At 41.1% G+C, this 20,530-nt stretch overlaps 1 protein-coding gene and 1 long non-coding RNA gene across 3 annotated transcripts in view; one reads left to right on the top strand and one right to left on the bottom strand.

The window, feature by feature from the left end:
• LOC110976589 (glutamate receptor ionotropic, kainate 2-like) overlaps positions 1–20,530 on the top strand; it is a 54,206-nt gene that overhangs the window by 9,002 nt on the left and 24,674 nt on the right. For both annotated transcript variants that reach the window (XM_022229988.2, XM_022229986.2), the window contains exon 2: positions 14,863–15,018. In XM_022229988.2, the coding sequence (XP_022085680.1) occupies positions 14,863–15,018 (156 nt within the window). The remainder of the gene's footprint in view (positions 1–14,862; positions 15,019–20,530) is intronic.
• Positions 12,268–15,661, bottom strand: LOC147798247 (uncharacterized). Its single transcript, XR_015426314.1, has 3 exons — positions 14,950–15,661; positions 14,649–14,680; positions 12,268–13,308 (listed from the first exon to the last, which is right to left on the bottom strand). It is a non-coding gene; the product is annotated as an uncharacterized LOC147798247 (long non-coding RNA).

Here is a 20,530-nt window from a genome sequence, read left to right as displayed (position 1 = left end):
TACCGGGTAATTAGGTTACATTGAAATATAGCGGTACTATATGTTCCCATCTCCATGGACTCAAAAATCTGAATATTTTACGTTTAGCGAACGCTTTTCACGTTATATTGTTGTGGTGACACAGGCGACCCCCCAAGACGTTAAGAATAAACATAATTAATGACGCCTTTTGTGGAAAACCTATGATTTAAATATAAAAATACATGACGGTAAATCTTTTTGTCACCTCCACCTTCACTGATGAATCTATGGCGTTATCCCCGTGACGTGATTGAAGGATGTCGCATTTTTAAGTGATAGTAGCGCGGCTTCTCCGTCTGCCCGTCCTCTGTTTTGCAAGAAAGAATAATTACTCCCACGTTTTGTTCTAATGAAGGGGAACATTGACAAATGCAATGCGGAATCTCGTTGTGGAAAACACGACAATTTGTACTTTCATTACCCGAGTGTCAATATGGAAGGCACAAAGCTATAATTCGAAACACGAACTTTACATTCTCAACAGCGGTAAAGGATACTATTGGTTCTCAGATGTACAGAGGTATTAGTAACAAAAGCAGTGTGTATTATTCATGATTAGCAAAATGACAAATCGGGAAAACCTCATGAACGATATGTTGAACGTATCCTACAACACGGTCAATTATTTTCTACTTTCAGACTAATTTTTTTAAAAATGTCATGCCTGGTATACCAAATGATGCGGACCTCGTATAGTTTCGTGCGATCTCACTTGAGTAAATGTCACCTTATTTAGACTTCTCGCGCCAGTATCCAACGTATGAGGAAATGACACTGATTTACACTGGCCAAGAAACACGAGACAACGTGAGCAAACCACGAGGGCTGTATTGCCTTCGTTGCCTAGACTTGATTCAAGTCTGGCATCGCCCGTTCTCTTAATCGACAACATCGCGGTTATTCTTCTCCATTTCCCAGCATATTGTGACTAGGAACACATGCTTTATGGCAAGACACTCACCAACGATTATCCGCAGTCTCTGCATATCTGTTTTTACACACTTTGATCTGCGATAACTTTGCCTCGATAGCTTGAAGAAAAACAAACCGGGGTTTTGAATGGGTTTTATGTTTACAAGCCTCGATTAAAGGCTACGAGATGCTTTCTAATTTTCGTACCAGTTGGGAGGTTAACCACTTCGTATCATGAAGAAACCCGATACGCGGTGATGGACTGTACACCGTGTCTGCAAATACCGCTTGATTAGAAATGCCGACGGAAGGTTCCACTGAATGGAAAACTTTTCAATTCATTTTTGTTTTTGCAAGCATTTTTTTATCGGGGTTGACTTCTGAATGCAGGGGAGAAAGAGGGTTAATAAGTTGATGGGTCTGAGTAATAACAAGGTGTGACAGGAATTCCTCCATTTTTAGATATCATAAATACATCTACATTTTGCGGTAGGGGGCGCTCTAGGGGTATTATTATTATTACTGGTTTAGTTTTAACTGTACTCCTCGCCGCCAGTGGCAGAATTGTGAATACCATTTACATGCAAATTAAAAACAGATAAATATAGATTTATGTGTACATTTTAAAAATTATAAGAAAGCTGACGGCCTTTGATACCTTCAATACCCTGCAATAAAAAGCACATTGATATCAGTTAATACATACAAAAAGGGTAACATTGAAAAAAAAAATACAAATTGACGGAAAACAAAGTCGTTTACAAAACGTCACACATGTAATTAAATGAAGATGAGGGGAAAGCGCCGGAGGGAGACGGAGACATAAATATTGGATATGGCCAGGAAGGGGTCAAAGGGAGGGGGAGGGGTGAGCTGTTTTGGGGAAGGAGGGAAGGAGTTGATACACAAACAAGCAGGAAGCTTGACTTAAAAATATCAACCAGTGGAGTAACAGAAGATCTATGATACAGTGAGCGGAACAAGCTGGACACGGAGCTGATGAGTTTAGTTAGACACACTGTTAAGCAACTTTATCAATCCTACAAGAGGGCTGTTCTGATACCTTCTTGTGCGACAGAAAGGCACTGTTATAGTTGTAGAATTTCTTAACTGACGACCATGTGACTGATGACGAGTCAGAGGAATCTAAGTACTAAAATGTTCTGAGGTTAGTAGAGATCGACCTGACTTAATACACAACTGATTTCGCCTCTGACTGAGAGTAGGTAAGCCACAAGAAACAAGTGCATCATCATAACCATTGTATTCATTGTTAAGGATGCTTTTACAGACCCTCTTCTGGAAATTCTCCAGAGCTTTAATATGTTTCAACGTAAGGCTAAATTCCATACTGGTGTGGCATATTCTAACAATGGCCTAATGTAGCCAAGGTAGACGGACACCAAATCATTGACAGGTAAGCAAACCCGTTTCCGTGTTTTTAAGATGTACAGTTTTTTGTTGGCCCGAGATGTCATATTCTGGACGTGTGCATCCCATCTAAGGTCCGCCTGAGCTGCCCTATGACACCCAGGATGCGGTGGGATATATTTTCCTGTAGAACATTGTTTGAGATGTGAAGTTGTTCCAGTCTGTGTGGTTGTCTTGTGAAGCTAGCTGACAGTCATCACGCTGCATTTGCCGGGGTTGAGTTTCATATGATTGGCTGATGACCAATGATGGATGTGATCAAGGTCCTCTTGCATGTGGCCTTGTTGATTTTTGGTCAGGCATTCTACCAGCGTGAGGTTATCAACATACTGCCGATACATGTGTGTATTTACATATATCAATGTGTAAATTAAATTGTTATGGTTTTTCTTATGTTCTACAGGATGTGTTAAACTAGCTCAAAAACCATAACGATTTAATTTATATCTAAGAAACGCGACATTGATCCAGCTTTTATACTGCCAGTGGTTTGACGAAACGCCATTAGCAACATCATTGACCAACGCCATGAAAATAACTGGGCCAAGTCTGGTGCCCTGTGGGACACCAGCGTTCACTGCAAGCCAGGTGGAAGTTGTGCGGTGGTAGCGGACACACTGCTGCCAATCCTGAAGGAAGACTCATGGGATGATGGATGCACGTACGCCCAGGTTTAGTAATTCATCAATTGCCACATTGTGGTCGAATCTGTCAAATGCCTTATCATAGTCAGTAAAGACAGTTCTTGAAGTCGAATTGCTCACATCTGAATGCGTATACAACAGATTCGTCAGGTGTACTAGGCAGTGTGTTGTTTCTGACTCGGCGCTAATCGTTGGTGTTGAAGGCTTCGTGATGAGATCTTCCCACAAACATGACTTAGTCCCCCTTTAGCCCCTTGTCACAACGCCACTGCTACAAATTTAAGAGTATACTCTGCCATTTCATGCTTTTTGGTAAGTGAAAAGTAAGGGAAATCAACGGAGAACATAAAATAATAGAGATCTCAGGGGTCCAGCAATGCCCGGGAAGTCAAACGTTTGAAAGCAAAATAAATTGGTTGGCATAACAGTGTAAATTGCAGTGTTAACACTGTTATATTGAACCAATTGACAAATTCGATTTGATATAGACATGTGGCGGAGTTACAACTGCCCCCATTTTCTCATTTATACTTTGCATGTTTGGAATTTATAAAAATTGGAACTCAGGGTAGTTCTCAAGTTTCCGTTTTCCAAGTCAAAATGTTTAAAATTACTCCTCGAAAATGCATAGTTTTGATGGCTACGTCAACATTAAGAGTGTAAGTCAAGAAGTGCGAAGGATAATGACATTCGAAACCCGACCTGAAGGTAAATCATACACGCGTTCCCTCTCTAAACCGGTTTTAAAAACTCAACTGCATAGAGGGGGAGATTTCAGATCACGAGATCTGATAAAACAGGTCTCGTAATCCGCAACGCAAACAGGTTGCATGCAGGCAAGATGTAACACTTGTTAGGACGCAAACCAAGACACTTCCACCATGTTTCTTGAAAGGCGAAAGTCGAGACCCATCTGGAGACCTGCAGACTGCGATGTACCCTGTCTACCTCGGGTGTCTGCGAGTCTCATATTTGCTCTTCTCAAGATAAATGAGATGGGAGAATTCAGTTTGTCCATCTCGCCTTCAGGTTCAGTGAACGCAGAGAGCAGAGCCCACATCTCAGCTGATATTTTCGCATCGGGATGATATATCTCACTTAATTGCGCCTTTTCGCGGGAGCGTCATGCCGTAATTACCGCCGGCAAATAGCAAGCGTAAGCAGCATAGGCCCTGGACAACCAACGGGGATCGAAGCACCGATCAGCTTCAGCGAGATTTAAAAAAAAAGAGCCTGGGGACAGATACAGGGGAAAAGTGGGAAATAGTTTGGGCCACTTAGTCAAAATGCCACAAGGACGACGTTTTCGTTTTATTTGGATAATTTCATATTAAAGTGGTTTGGTATGAAACCTTTTTGATTACAGCGAACGCAATCACAGCGGTCAAAATCTTCAGCCAGGTTTATTATCAAAATCCCGAGCAAAATGTACGCCAAATAATGTGATTTCACGAAAGAACAAAACGGAGGAGCTCATGATTATGCAAAGTCACAGGGAGATAGACTTGCCAAAACTAAACTTTGTAATTAACACAGTTGTCCAGGCCATGATGCGACGAGACACGACAAGGCCCTACGCCACGACGCTTCAATTGCACCAAGCCTTACCGCACACTGAAATCACACGACACAGCGCGATTCGTAGAATATAAGTACTTGATAATAAAAGAATCGAGTTGTTATTACTCCAAACTTTAGTACTCGACCATTTAAAGGGTCATACAATGTATTTCAATTTATCGGTAGTCCTTCAAATGCACTTTTTGTTACATTTAACCATAGTTTTTGCCGGAGATTTTGTTTCATTCAACACGATGAAAATATGAATACCTACAAGCAAAAGTGTGGTGTTATTTCAGAAAGAGGCCCAACATTACCACAGTTGTTCAGGACCAAATTTGTCAGAAATGTTATTTCGCTGTCTTAATTTTCCTTTGTTTATTCATTTTTGTTTCAGTACGAGACAATAATAGGCCAGTGACCAACTTTTTTTCATAAATATTTTCGGTAAGCAAATTGTTGGTTCACAGTTTGAACAAAAAAAACCCAACATGAGCAGGGGCTTCATGAAATGACATCACAGCCTCAAGCCCTACACAATGCCACGGGCCCTTCCAGGGATCTGCTATGTGAGAGTCTTAAGACAGCTTTAGCAGTACAGTCTCTGAAACACTGTTGCAAAGCCTGTACCGTCAGCAACCTCACATAATTTCTTAGAGGTTTTTATCCGTCCCACTGTGCTCTTTTGGGAATTCAAAAAAAAGTGACGCCATCAACTTGCGTATAGAGTAACATTCAGAGAGGAATGTTTCACAGATTAGCGTGCCCGAGCCTTTTGGGTTTTTTAATCGGGCAAGATCATCCTTTGAGGCCAAAGAATCGAAACATATTGATAAAAGACTCATTAGCCAGGCCCCACCCTTTTTAAAATGAAATCCAAGTACGAACCCGCATCTGTCTAACCTCAGAATGAATCCCCAAACACCAAATATCGGCAGGATTTGTGTCACTCGATTCCCAGTGAATCTAATAAACTGGTTTCGAGGAACAGGTCAATTTCTCATCGCGGGATCCAAGCCAGTAATAACGTTCCTGCTGCTGCTCTTGGGCGCCAGATTTGGTTACTCCACAATGCAGTGAACTTCACCGGTGCTCGGTCGCCTCTCACTGGTTATGTGCGGACGCTCATGTTCATTTCGGTCGCAGTTTTCGACCGTCGATATTGCGCTACCGACGTGTAAAAAAATTGCAACACGATGAGCATCCCTCCCCCGCAGTGAGTGATGCATCCCCTGGGGTGTGCCGTGTTTGTCCCGTGGGGTGGGGGGTCCGAACTTCAATTAATGTGACCGCGCGTCATGAAATGCACCAACGATCAAAGTAATATGCCGATGATGTTAAGTACAACACTCGTGGGTGGTGCAGAGTGACGTGAGAATTTGTAAATATTGTAAAATTATTTGAGTGATATTTCGGCTACAGATGGCGCGTGCTTTTTTGCCTCTGTTACGTTTGTATGCCTATTGTTTGTACAAACAGCAGTCTGGATATAGAGGTCCTGCAAGGTAGCCATTTTTTGGGTAAGAGCTTTTGTTCCACAGGAATACACATGAGTAGATCTTCTGTGCTATTCCTCGTAACACAAGCAGTTACTGGAAAGATGGCTGCCAGTCATAAGCTCTAGTAACATAATAACCATTACATTGCAATGAAAACATTGTGTCACTTTTTAAAATGAAATAATTTAAAACCCAAAAATCTATAAAACAAAAACGTACGATTAATATGCGAGGGACATCTGAGACTTGAGCTTTCGTCTCCTACAATCCATACGAACTAATTGAACCCAGCAGTTTGAAAAAAGACACGCAATCGGGAGAATAAGATTGAAAGTAAAATAAAATAAATTTCGTGATTGTTATTACGCACCTAAATCTTTTATCATTGCCATTGGCAGCTACGTCTGATGATAATTTCGACTCATTTCGATTTTGTTCTGCAGATCAAAAAACCACAAGTTTTGGGGATAAAATATTAACAAATGAGTGTAATAAAGGAAAAATGATACAGCCATAATGGGCAATGGAGGTATTATAATGACCTATGGAAGTGCAGATGGTCACGGTCGTGTGCACCAAAGTGCAGTATAAATGCTGTACTCTTGAGGCCTTTAACGTTGCATTCTCTGCACGTCGAAGTCCCGTCTGTGGAGCAGTTACGTCTGCATGGCAAATCAATCACTTTGTTTTAATCATTATTTTCAGCGTATCAGTTATTTGCATAATTATTTTTCTACAGACGATTCATAAATCTATAAAATAGGACCACTTATTGTATCCACGCAGAATGTCTATTCTCAATCAGATTGCTCAGGGGAGAAAGACGTGGTCGAATACGGAAATTGACCAGAGCAAGATTTGAATCTTCGACGTCCGGAACAGCGGAGCTCACTGATCACTGACAGTTTAATGTCATACGATCGAGTGCTATCCTTGCTAATGTGTAATTAGCCAAGTAAAAAGATAGAGACTTTAAATTCATTACCGGTAGTCTTTCCAAGACTTTTTAACTGTTAGCCCACATTCTTCCATTTTTGCCGCGGGATTAACTGTTTAACCCTTAACATTAGTACTACTGTGATTTTCAAGAATGAAGTCACATCCACCCTGTGCCCATTTGCATTCTCAATTTCTCTTTAAACAGATAAACCGAATCGTGAATCGGTCATATCAATTTGACCTAAATCTAAAGCCAACTTCTTTTTGCGACTCGAAGTTAACATTTAATGAAAACCGCAAGGGTTGTTAAGTACTCGAAAATTCTTTTCAAGAGGGGGAATGATGGTCGCGTCTTCCGGGAGAGTACAAACGGTCCATTCGCCGCCGATGTTTTCAGTTTGCTTATAAGTTGTTTGTTTTATTTCACCCGAGTGGGCATTTCCGGTCCCCTGTGTGTCTCTTCGTAAACGGCATCTCCTCCTTTATGTATCCCCGTCCCAACCAATCTTCAGGTGCAGAAGATAGGCTTCGACGCGGGCTGCCAGCATCTCAGCATATTATCTGTTATTACCCTCAGCACAAACCGGCATCATCTGGGTCCGTGCCAGGCCAAAGTCCGCCAACCACCCGCCCCCCCCACTCACTAGCCTCTCCACGCCATCTTACGGTGGTCTGTCGGCTACTGCTCAAGGGGGACCCTGTCCACCCATCATCGTGTAGAAGGATGATGTCTTTGACCTCAGAGCAGAAGGAATTTCGGTGTTCAATTGGCTATTTCTCTATCGTGATATTCTAATAACAATTTTGGCTTTGCCAAACGAGCTTGCCTTTTTGTGAAAAGTGCAATTAGAACCCCGTTCTTGGGACATGGGAGAGGGGGTGACGTCATCTTGACCTTAACGAGAGAAATGGAACAAAATATTAAGATATTAATATAGATCCACAAAACTGTGACACGCTGCATGATAAATTGCTGTGACAGTCTTGGAACGAAAAATTCGTCATCACCACCCAGTACTAAATTTCCAAATGGGGAACATGCTAGTTTGTGTGAGCATTGTTTTATTTTATATTTTTCCCATTCTCATTATCACTGCGTTGCAAAAAGATGATGAAACGTACAGACGAAAATTGGAAAGCTGCAGAACATTCATTTCCGACAAGGATGAGACAAAACAGGTTACATTCATAAACGAGACCGGTCCCAATGATATGCTGTTAGTTAAAAATAATCGATTTTAGGCTACAGTAGTATTTTTAAATCCAAAGTGAATAAAGTTCAACCGAAACGTGGGTGGGACGATGACGTCACCGTCGGTGAGGACTCTAACACTAACAACTAGTTAACGCTCACCTTAGTGAGGGCGGGGACAGCGACTTGGCCCTAACTGTTTCGATACCGCACAGTCTAATTAATCGATACCAGTCTCATATTTCCTGCTGTTGTCGTCATCTACAAGCGAATGTTGTCTAAGAGGTATCCGGTTTCGTTCTCCCAACTTGCCGCTCCTCCTTGACATAATGTTGGACGTCCGGAGGCAACAAATTAACTTGCTAGGCATCTTCCAGACGCGGAATATGCATGCGCCTGTACTCGAAATGGAGTTCACTGATTAACACCCATTGACCCTAACGGTTCTGAGAATCTGCTCGATACTTGGTGTTGAAATCATCGATATCAAAATGACGTCATCAGCTTCTGTGTTATATTGACATAATGAAGACTTTTGGGCCAATGCAATATAACCGTATTTGTCTCTCACTGTCTTAAATTGGTGTAATTTTGCAGGTTCACCCCAACATACATTATTCATAAATTCACACAGAATGTTTATCTAAACTTGCCTTCGTGGCAAAGCTTCAAGACCTGACAAATACAGTTGGCATGGGGGGACAGTTCTTTTAAAGCAGGTATCCGTATTTAATTTTAACATTCTGAGCGATCCCTTCTTCCTGAGGTTCATTTCATGAAACATAATTTCTGATTTTGAGAAATTTATCTGACACAGAAGCCCCAGTGCCTGTGGAACCGACAAAATCTAATATATAAGCCAAGAAATGGGCTAAAAACGCCATAGAAGTCGAAGAAAATGTGGGTACGAGATCGTTCGTGTCTCTGAAGAGATGATGTATAAGTGCACGTTTTGCAGAAGCCAGAACTTATTTGCCGATCATAATGGATTCATTTCAAGTCCTGGTCGCCACAGCCTCCTCGCTCTGTTGTACGGGGCCAACGCTGGATCGATTGAGACAACAGAATGGTGCTCCACATTATATCGCGTGGTGTGCTTCGGCCAAACCAATTTGTCATTCGAACCGATCACGGGCGCCCTAGGGATCTGGGACGGGCGAAGTCTTCTCGCCGCGTTCCGTATCCATACATAATATCGTGCCATAATCGAGTTATCAGATTTTACGCGATCGGCTAATAAAAGACGGGAAAAAACCCGTCCTCCGATAAACGGCGGTCCACTTTTGCAGCAAGGGAAACCTTGGTGGTCGCGAGGTCTTGAGAGATTACGTCGTGGAGATTTGGGTCCGCTGAATCTTTGGTACCGACTTCGAACTCCGTAGCGGTTGAAGGATTTGAAAGGGGACACTGGTCCATGCAAATTGGGCAAGCGAATTCTTCCCCTTGGGGGGCTAAGGAATTTTGGTTTTCCCTTTTGAAATGTCAATTAGGAAGCGGAAATGACGGCTAAGACGGAGGTTGGGACTTAAGGTTCGATCGGATTGCGAATTTACATAAGTTGTAGACATGACGTTTAATAATAATTTGAAAGGTGCATCTTGATGATTTTCTCAACCAATTGGTGAATGCAGAGCGACCACGACCAGCCTTTGATCAACCGTTCTGCTGTTGTACGTGTTGTTATCAAATATTCCAGTCAGTCGCTAAAAAATTACCATACCAGAATATTTTTTACAAGATCATTGCAAAATAAAAAAAGGAATACGTACAACTGAATGTCAGTATAATGTTCAGTTAATTTCTGTTCATTGGCAAATGATGATCATTGCGATGATGACAATGAAGAACTGCGTAAGACTGGCATAACAAGATGACTCTTTTAGCAAATATACTCTAAAAGCTTCCGGGTCAGACTGATCCAGAATCCGGGTACTGTGTGAGGCTTAACCCTTGTCTGGGTCAAAGGAAAACAATTATTGTTTAAAACTAACATGTATGCTTGTAACTGTCACGTTTGTTGGTTCATTAAATTCTACTGACCTTCAAAAGCTACCGTTAAGCAAGGAAAGTACGTCGACCAGAGGAGGTTTCTAGTTGGATTTTAAAAGAAATATGAACACGCCATGCCGTTGTTGTTAAAAGGTAATATGTGCGACATAAGGTGTCACAAAAATATGAGTGAAAAACTATATATCAAAGTCAGCACAGTTAATGGTACATAGGCGGTATTTGCACGCGACATCAATTTCCAAAAATGTGCTGTTACATAAAATCCCCTGTCGCCACCATTCGCCCTATTTGTGTAACATCTTGTATAATTGCAAACGCAATACTTCTTCCTGCATTTTTTCACATACCCGATGTCATAATTGCCGGTATTCTCGATACTGTTTTCTCTGGAAGGTTCATCCAATATCGCGGCATGTATAAGGAATATTAAATTAAGGATCGCCGCGTCTCGTCTCATCATTGAATTTATGTCGGGTAAAGAGAGTGGACACATCCGACTTAGAGGCTACAGGAGAGTGGGCCCGTCATCACGGCCCGGAAAGTTGGACTTATTATAATTGCTCGGACACTGTCCTCCGCCAAGTGAGCGATGTCGGGTGACGTTAAATCCTTAAAACATAAGTAGAGCGCAATGTACTCGTTGTGTTTAATGAAGCATATTTCCAGACCAAGGACAAGCTCTCTCAAAATCATATTAGATTAAGACAAAAATGACCGTGGGGGGTAAGGCGAGCAGATTTTTTTTCTGAGAAAGTCGACAAAGACGTCATCGTTTTCTATAACATATACACGTTTTAAGCAATTAAGCAGATACCTCACAGTAAATTAAATCCATTCGATCCACAATGTACCTCTGGGCTGATTGAAATTAGGGATTGGGCTGGGGATGAGGTTAAAGGGGGTTAACAAATGTTTCACTTTAGACAATTTAGTTTACAAGAGATCGGCAAATTAAGGACTGCGTAAGATTCGATCTCACTCTGCCATGCACATATTGTTTATCACTATACCGTCAAATTTGGCGCATAGTCCCTGTAAAATAACGCGGTTTACTAAATTGCTAAATCAAGACAATGTTGCACAGATCGAGACGATATCAGTTAACGAACAAAAGCAGGCTAATAGGCCTACTTAACATGAAGTTAATACCTTAGATTGTCCGTAGTGCTACATTAACAAGAACGCAAATTTAGTCATTGGTGGAGTGGGTGTTGAAGTCGCCGTGTGATGAGCGCGCACTGTCGGCGGTGGGTAAATCTTTTTAATTAGTGGAGGTACCGCTTGGCAGTTTCATTGGACAAACTTATACTGGCCAAGAACAGCCCGCAGAGTCTCCTTTCCTGTCCAGTCGTACACAGCTTGACACAACCTGACAAAGCGGTACGAATGCTTAATTGGAATTGCGTGTCCACAGCTTTCCGTCCACGACGGACGAAGATCGCGACAGCTTCACAAGTAAACAAATCCAAGACAGTTTCTCTCAAAAAGCTCGGGAGAGAGTTTAATTTGCTGTGTTGTCTAAGAGCTAGTGCGGTAATCAAAATATGTGGATGGATTTAAGAATCAAGTATGTTTAGTCAAAGGCAAGACGTCACCCACTCCTTTATCGTCATCAATATCATCCCAATCAATCGTCCAATGACTTGTTGGTTTCACGTTTGAGAAACTCGAGTAATTCGCTGGTACTTGAATACTTTCAACAGTATGCAAACTACGTGTACCAGCTGTCGCAAAGTGATGGATGCTGTCGTTCTTTATGTAGTCCGCTTGAAAATCCCTGACATCGTGTGATTTCACTGTGAACAAATTGATATCTACCCCATACGCCCCACCTAGTATTGTTAATAAACCACAGTCTACACTGTGCATTGGTACAACATAAGGCTACTGTTATATGCACATTCCAAGCTATAGTGAGGGGTGAGTAACAGCCCTAATTCGCTCGACACTCAGGGCCCGAACATGGCACTGGGAAGGGCTAATGGCCTTGCACAGATTTTGGTGAAGGAAATACTTGGGTCACAGCTGACGACACTCAGATCATTGTAGATATCTGCCCGGTGCATATTTTTCTTTTTCTTCCTCATTGCTGAAAATGTTCTCACTACGCGTTATTCGTTCATCAACAACTGGTCAAGATAACCGATGATTTGAAATTATATCTCCAAAAGACACGTGATCAGTGATACGTAGTGAGAAGATAAGTTTCCACACTGTGGTTGCACCAAGGCCACGGTTGTATCATATGGCCGACACTTTGCCATTGCCGAACCAAAACATTTAAATAACGCTTTACTAACAGGAAGTGATAACCTCGCGGTCATAGGTCCCCACTGTGTAGCCAATCACAGTGCAAAGCCATCAGCCCTTCCTAGCATCCTGTTCGGAAGGTGAGCGACGAGCGAATAGACCTAATTCACAAATCTTAAATCTTGTTCCGTGAATCTATTGTAATTTATTCAAGGTAATCTGTTGCAAAGGGTGGTGCCAAACTATTTGGGATTCCAAGCCTCACTTTTAGCTTTTTTTATGTGGCTTAAAACATTTGGATATAAGATATCACAAATTTAAAATTATTCTTCATTTAAGCTTGCGGTGAACTTTTATTTCACTGCTGCTATTTTACTCTCAGATTCCCAAGCTATATAGGCCCAATCACTTTAATTCAAGATGGCTGTTACATATGAATACAGTCTGTTAGCCGAACTGTCAGCTTGTTTGGTGACACGTCGAATCAAAACACGCCATCTATTTAAGATCACATGACTGTCTGGGAAGGCTGTGATGGTTCCGGCTTGTGAGAATGACCCTTTGATATAACGTGGAAGGGATCAAATACTTGGTTGGTTATGATTAAAACTTACGTTGTTTGCATCTGCTCCATTGGTGATACTTCGGACTCCTTGAAGGTAAGACTAGTCGCTCCGACAACGTCTTGGATACCGCCCGTATGGCATTCAACCGAAGAAGGGGTTGTTTTTAACGCCTTTGGTGAAACTCGAGCGCTGAATAGCGCTTGTCACACTTTGACTTTGGTCTTAAATCAAAGCAACTTGCGCGAGGACTATTGGTTATAATGGTCAGGTCGGGAGTCAACAGTCTAGTGTGAGTGGACGAAAATATTGAAAAGATTCAGCACTGTGTTGTGTTCAAATCAAAGTTTGATATTTCGCAATAACGTGCTTTCTTGGTTTTAATGTTTATCATTTTCATGATGTTTTACCGGAAAGCAAAAATTTTTGAAGAGCTTGACACGATTCCTTTTGAACATTTCGACAATCCGCTCCTTAAAATGCAAACGACCGCAAAGTACTGTAAAATAACTTGAAATTAAAAAAATTAAGACCAAATAAACGATGAAATGTGACTGGTGTGGATGTTATAACTCTTTTTGACACAAGCTAGTGAATACACGGAACGCTCAAATCAATTTTCTATACTTTCCCTTTTTGAATTTTTATTTTTTATTTTATTTAATTTGTAATAAAATTGTTATTTTATTTGATTTATAAAGAAACGTGTTAAAATCGTTGCCTTGCTCCAGTTTATCAAACACGTGCAGTACTGTTAATGTGTTTTTATGCAAGTGCAATTCGCTTTTTTGTTCCATTTTGGCGTAGAAAATAAGTCACATCTTGTATAGTTTTAGTTAATTTAATGTTTGGTTATCTAGATGGTAGATTCTGCACGTGTCGTAGAGGCCACGTCATATCTTTAACTGGAAGCGGACCTAATTTCATAATTTTATTATCATATTTTATACGCAAATTTGTAACAGTTCGGTTGTCTGGAACCACTTGGGGGAACTGTCTTGCCTAATCCGCCGATGATATTCCAGTTAGTTAGATTATGCTGAGTCTATATAGAGATTAACGAGTGGTTTGCCAAAGTACAATAATCATGGTAATCAGTTTACAAGATTATGTTCCTCTCAAAACGTTGGGGTTTCATTTCAAACCTTCGGTGGTTATAGGTTAGGAAGTGACTGACGTCGGCGGTTTACGAGTGGATGAAGGATGCACCGCAATACCCCAATGTTATCACAGGACCATTCCTACACTTTTCACCGGTGTTAACACTTTTGGTGTTATTTCGAAACTGTTAGTGTTGTTGTTTTTAACAAGAGTTTTTACAGTGTGGGTCTGCGTTTGATCAGTCGAATTGTCAAAGGTATTGGCTCCAACTTTGACCAGAGATGTGTGATTTGCTCATTGCGATGCCAGGCGTTGCACCCTTTTCACTCATTTGACATACAAATTTTGTTTTTCACTTCTCAGTTTTGTCGACCACAGTTTAAATTCAAGAGTTGTCTGACAGTGAATAGACTGTGGTATCACGTCCTAAGTGACTGTGAGGGATCGTATCAGCCTTCCGAGTGGCATTATAAATGACTGATTGTTTTCCTGTTTCTTAATATAATAAGACAGTAAGATATCTTACCTATTTCACTTCATTCATTTTACGGAATCATTCTGCAATTTTTGAAAATAGTCACGCAAAACATGTTAAATAAAGAAGCAAAATAATATTCAAATTTATACTTTTATAAAAAAAAAGCTTGACTATTTCATGATTGCTCATTATTACAATTCAGTTGTCTTTAAAAGAGAATGCATTTTTCCATGATGAACATGATGTATTTTATTTTCCATAGGTGTAATATTAGAACAGCCGTCGTCAGATGAGGACGAGATGATTCGACTCTCATTCCAACATATAAACCAAAACGGGAACATCTTACCGTCAACCCGATTGGATTATACCGTGGCAAGGATAGCCTCCACAGATCCCTTTGCAGCCGTTAAAGCAGGTAATTAAGCCCGCCTATTCAAATTGGTTCCTTTTAATTGCACATGTTACAGTCATGACCGAATGAGAGACTTTCAGACGCTTGTGGGAGTAGATCACAGACATATACCGGTCCTGCTTCACAGTGTTACGCTCGCTCAGAACCTATGCACGCGCGCTCAAAACAACGCGCGCATGCTCAGAACTGCTACAAAGGACCGGTATGTTTGCCGCCACCAAGTGTCTCAAGTTCCCTATTGGAATAGCCCTCCATTGAAACAAACAATGATTTGATTTGAGATTCATCCCTCGCAGATGCACATAGAAACTTTCCTTAAAAGTAGCATCTCAGTTTTAAGTGTGGATCACTGCTCCTGGAGTCTATTTGATATTCTAATTACACACAAGTAATAAAGTTTTGAGTAAATATCAATTTTATGCAATGTTGCTGATTGTAGCTCAGAAATTTTCTGCAGTAAAAATAGCACGGACAAAGCATTATTTAACATTCTGTATTTTTAAAATGTGTTTGAAAAATATGGCATGAAGACTTAAATGGTCGGTTAGTCTTATAAAAAAAATTGGAAATGGATATTCTCCATAAAATATAACACCAATCGAATTTTTATTAGAATTGAAAAACTTCAACGGCCGGCAATGACCATCTGTCTTTGAGATGTTAATGCTAAAAAGATCGGATCTACCAGACCTCTGAAGAACTACGAAGATTTGGTCGTCCACCATTTACACAATCAAATTTGTTCTCTGATAAGGTCACTTGCTTCGGGACAAATGATTTTTTTTTCATGAAATTCAATCCTGGAAGTCCGGAGATGATTTTTTCTTAAGGACACATGCACAGTCTCAAGTTCATCGGCGATGTGAGCCCCCAGGGACCGATCTGTTGGCGGCCGAGTCCTGCTAATGATATCGGGTGTAGAAACACCGAAAGGCCCTGGAAATAGCGGCATCAAATCAAATTAGCTGTCGCTGTTTCCTCAGAGATATGGCCGGGGTGATTTTGACCTGGAACAAAAGTGGATGTTTTAGAATTGAAAAGGCAGGCTGGGACGTGAAAATCGTGACTAAGTGAATAAACTTTCAGTGAAGTTCAACTTCAAAGTATGGGTTAAGTTATCGATAAATATCATTATTTTCCTAAGAGTTCTTTCCTCCACTTTTTGTTGCCAGTATTGTTATTGAAACTAATAAGAGAAAAAACAGCTAAAAATCTTGAGCGTGAAACACAAATCTCGTGAAAAGGCGAGTGCTTTTTAAGTAAAGAGCTAATTATAAACTTGTCGCAATGTTTGAAATAAAAACTATGTAAATACAGGTAAAACTCGTACCACACGCGCTTTTTAACCAATGTATATATGCCTACATACCACAAGCGCTTTTTAACCAATGTATATAGGCCTACATACCACAAGCGCTTTTTAACCAATGTATATAGGCCTACATACTACAAGCGCTTTTTAACCAATGTATATAGACCCACATACCACTGACTGTGTACATACCCGGACTTCTTTTCAGAAAGCTCGTTAGAACTGAGATTGGCTGGTCCTATTTTCATGATTATGGTCATACCCCCTGACGTAATACCTTAAAGTTTCGCGCCCGTAACCATAGGAACCGAAGGGGCAGTATAGTTCAAATCCATTTGACCATGGTCGGAGACACAGTGAGTCGAATGTTCTGATCGTTTGCTAGAAATGAGTATCGAGATCACTTCACAACCTAATTTATTATTAAAAGATAATGTACTCCTTGCCTGACCTAAGCCAGTTTTGCTCATAGCACACAACAAAACTATTACATGTCTGTGACATTGTGACATTGATTAATAAGTCCATTAAGTTTGCCTCTGCCATCAACCTAATCGGCATCAAGCAATTAGAGTGAAAGAAGAGCTTTTTTATGCTAAGTCAACCAAAGGACAGCTTGCAAACATTTTGCGTAGCGTCTTCATTCCGAGAGCTGTTTTATGTGGACAAGACTGACGCCCTGTTTTATTGAGTGTGGGTATACACGCATTTCGGTCACGTTAAAACAAAAATTAGCACCGGCACAAACAAACGTCAACGTTACACAGACTCACTAATGAAAAATGACAGGGAATTTAAAGGTTTCACAAAATGTAATGTTTTACTCAAATTTGACAAATCGAAATATAAAACAGTCTTTTAACTCCGTTATTGTGTTTTCCCGTAATATTAAATTCACTGCTCTATTTAAAACTGCATTTTTCAGTGTACGTGGATAAACCCTGGGCCGTTTGATGTTTATACCTTTCAGATGGCAAAAGCTGCGATCTGTGTGCGCTAAACAAGTTAAAACCCATATAGCCGGCACACACCGAGCTGTCAAAACCTGGAGCAATACTCGCCCAAGATTTTTTCTCCCAGATTTACGTGCATAGGCCTAAGTCATTACAGACAGGTCGGGTTTTGTTTTTATATCTTGTCTAAGGAGTCAATTCCAGCAATTGGAAGGACATTTCCTTCTCACAACATCTCGACGGGGCAATATCGGACCCAAAAATCCTTCCTCCGACCTGCCCAGTGTCAACAACCAAAATGGAATTTAAAACAAACCCGCGATGGCTGGCCCCACTTTTACTCCGTGTTGCCCCCGAACGATCTTTTAAAAGGCACATCACCGAGCGCCTTCTCCCGTATCCTTCCGCCCTTGAGGCTATTTGAATAATTATTACTCGGTATTCGTGCGCCTAATAATGACTTGGCGGATCGGAGGCGCGTTGGCGTATTGCTCCCAGCGAACTCTCGCTGTCCCTATTCCTTCAATGTTTCCTTTTCCTTTGGTAATGCTGAACATTTATATTCTGTGAAATCTCTGCATAACTTGAAGGTTCCCATTCAGTGTTTAGCAAGCGTATATGGCGTACGTATATTGCACTGTTCTTGAATTTTTTATTACTGGATTATTATGACAAGACTACTTCTCTCTTGTGGGCAAATGCCATTAAAATTAATATGGCTTTGTTAAGGTTTGGGTGAGTATTATTGACAGAATTTTTCCGAAGTAGTTAAAGTCACGCATAGCCTTTTCAAAGATTCGGGTAAGAAAGCTCGCCTGTTGGCGTTTACCCCTTGTACACAAAAAAGGCTTGTCGCGAGTGAAATGTTGTGAAAGGGAAACGCATAGGATTTGTTTTTAATTCTCAAAGCTGTAGTTAATGATCAATTTAATGTTAGTGCAGCTGTCGAACTGCGCTGCTTTTGAATGACTGAGATCCTAATGCATGTACTAAATACATGAGAACCTGTGCCATGGCAGGCACAGCGTGTCAGGTGTAACATTTTTGTAACTGTAAGATAAAGCAGTCTTGATCAAAAGCATGTGGGTCCTTTTGGAGCAACTTCATTTAAAACGAAGCCCCCACGATTTTTAAAGTTATTTTCAATGGAGGCACAACCACCGCCGTTGCAAAATGTCACAAAAATGACTTGCATTTCCTAGGCCTTGCTCATGATAAACTTCTACAGAAAGTCTGGACACGTATTCTGATAACTTCTTTATTATACTCCGGTGTAACACCATGGCCTGTGCTAGATTTTATATAGCAAGACAAACCTACAGATTTATAGTTAATTCTTAAATGAAAGAAAGCAAGAAATCCAGTTTCGGAGAAAGTGAAGACTTATTTTTGTTGTTTCACGTTGAATCTGGTAAAATGTCCAAATTGTCGTTTCACGTTGAATCTGGTAAATGTCCAAATTGACGTTAAAAAATATAGCCCGGGGGCTATGCAAGTGTTGGGCAAGAGCGTGTGAGCGGCAACGCCAAATCACCCCGAATAAAACTCCCCTGCTGATTGGCTTGCAGCTTATAATGAAATAAAACCCAATTAAACAACTTAACCCATACGGTCTGGCATCGGCCTCCACTTCCATTGAGCATTATACCGTTGCGATGGACGGTGAAGCCACGAGCCTGCGCGTGTTTGTCGAGTGAAATGGCGGGAACGTTTGGTGACAATTGAGCACATCTCTATGGGCGTGCGTGCGCGCAGTAACCACGGGGCAACCCAGGTAATACCAACACAGCTGTGAGCGAGATTCAATTACCGAGACAACTTTTACACTTCCTACGCTTGCGCTTGAGTGCGTATCACAGGCGAATTTGCTCCAATTTTCGCCAGATGTGCCGGGGGATTCGGGTAATATTTCATCCCGAAAGATGCACTCGGTTCCATTTGGTTGCATGGATACCCGACCGTGCAACCCTTCATCCTGTTGGCATCAACGTCTACAGCGCCGAACAGGAGAGGGATTCTTGGAAAATTGGCAACTGTTTTACAAGACACGGGCATTGGGATTAATACCTTGGTACATGTATATAACTGAGTTCCCGTTCATTGTGCGTGAATATTAAATGCGCAAAAGGAGACTCCAACTGATCGCAAAGAAACCGCGATTGCGCTAGAATTTCATGATACATGCATAGCCTTTGTTAACTGGAATTCGAACCTGATTCATCAGAAAGTCCGGGAACACAAACGGGGTTACTCAGAGCCAGTCTGGACGTCACGAAGTTTGTGGACCTGTGCACATTCTATCCTTCCCTAGTTGTATTTAATGTTTTATTTAATTGTGTCTACAATAAGAGTACAGATGAACAAATTTCCAAATTCAATTATGCGTGCAAATAAGGAACATCACGAAATTTGAAATTATAAGTTCCTTAAAGGCAATTCATATGCAGTCATTTACAAACGATTTAAGACGACCCGGAATTTTGTTTTTTATTTCCTTCTTTCTCGCTGGTGTAAGCAGCACCTCTCATAGTTTGAGCAATGAATTTGGGCTTGTCACACAAACCTTCCCCTATCCCCCTTTGACTATGGCAGTGAAGGTAAAGAAGCTCAGCTTTACCAGGAACCTTGAGTCCTGGACTGCAGAAGACTAGATGAAGGTTTATTTTTAGACAGATGAATCAATGGTGCAACAGTTTGTATCACGCAGAGTCCATTTCCGAAGACGTAGTGGATCACGGACCATCCCTAAGCCAGGTGATTTGGGGTGCCAAGTACCATGTTGGAACCTCTGCTCTGTTTTCCTATCACCCAACACTATCACCACAACACATGAATGGTCCAAAATATGTCACACTCCTGCGGAATCAGCTGAAAACATATATATTGCGCACAAATGTGAAATATTCATGCACGATAGCGCTCCGTGTCACAAATCCAAGAAGACTGATGGTGAAGGACTTTTTGACAAAGAATGTCATAGGTCTTGACAGGCCGGGGAATAGTCCTGATCTTAATCCCATCGAAAATTTGTGGGAGGTTGTGAAAGATAAGGTTGCTGACAAACAGTAAACAAATGCCAAGGCACTGGTCGAATCCATTAAAGAGGAAGTCTCCACGGACCTCTACCAGTCCCTCATCACCAGCCTGCCACGTCGCATACAAGAAATCATCAGAAACGGGTGAGGGCACACTAAGGCTGTTTACCTTTCAAATCATAGAAATGTAGTCAAATAACTGTTCAACCAAGAAC

The sequence above is a fragment of the Acanthaster planci genome, linkage group LG09, assembly GCF_054643075.1.
Source record: "Acanthaster planci isolate LZ-2023a linkage group LG09, COTS_SCS, whole genome shotgun sequence".
In the NCBI taxonomy this organism is placed as follows: domain Eukaryota; kingdom Metazoa; phylum Echinodermata; class Asteroidea; order Valvatida; family Acanthasteridae; genus Acanthaster; species Acanthaster planci.
Note: the sequence above shows the minus strand (reverse complement) of the source record. Positions and strands in the feature narration are given on the sequence as shown.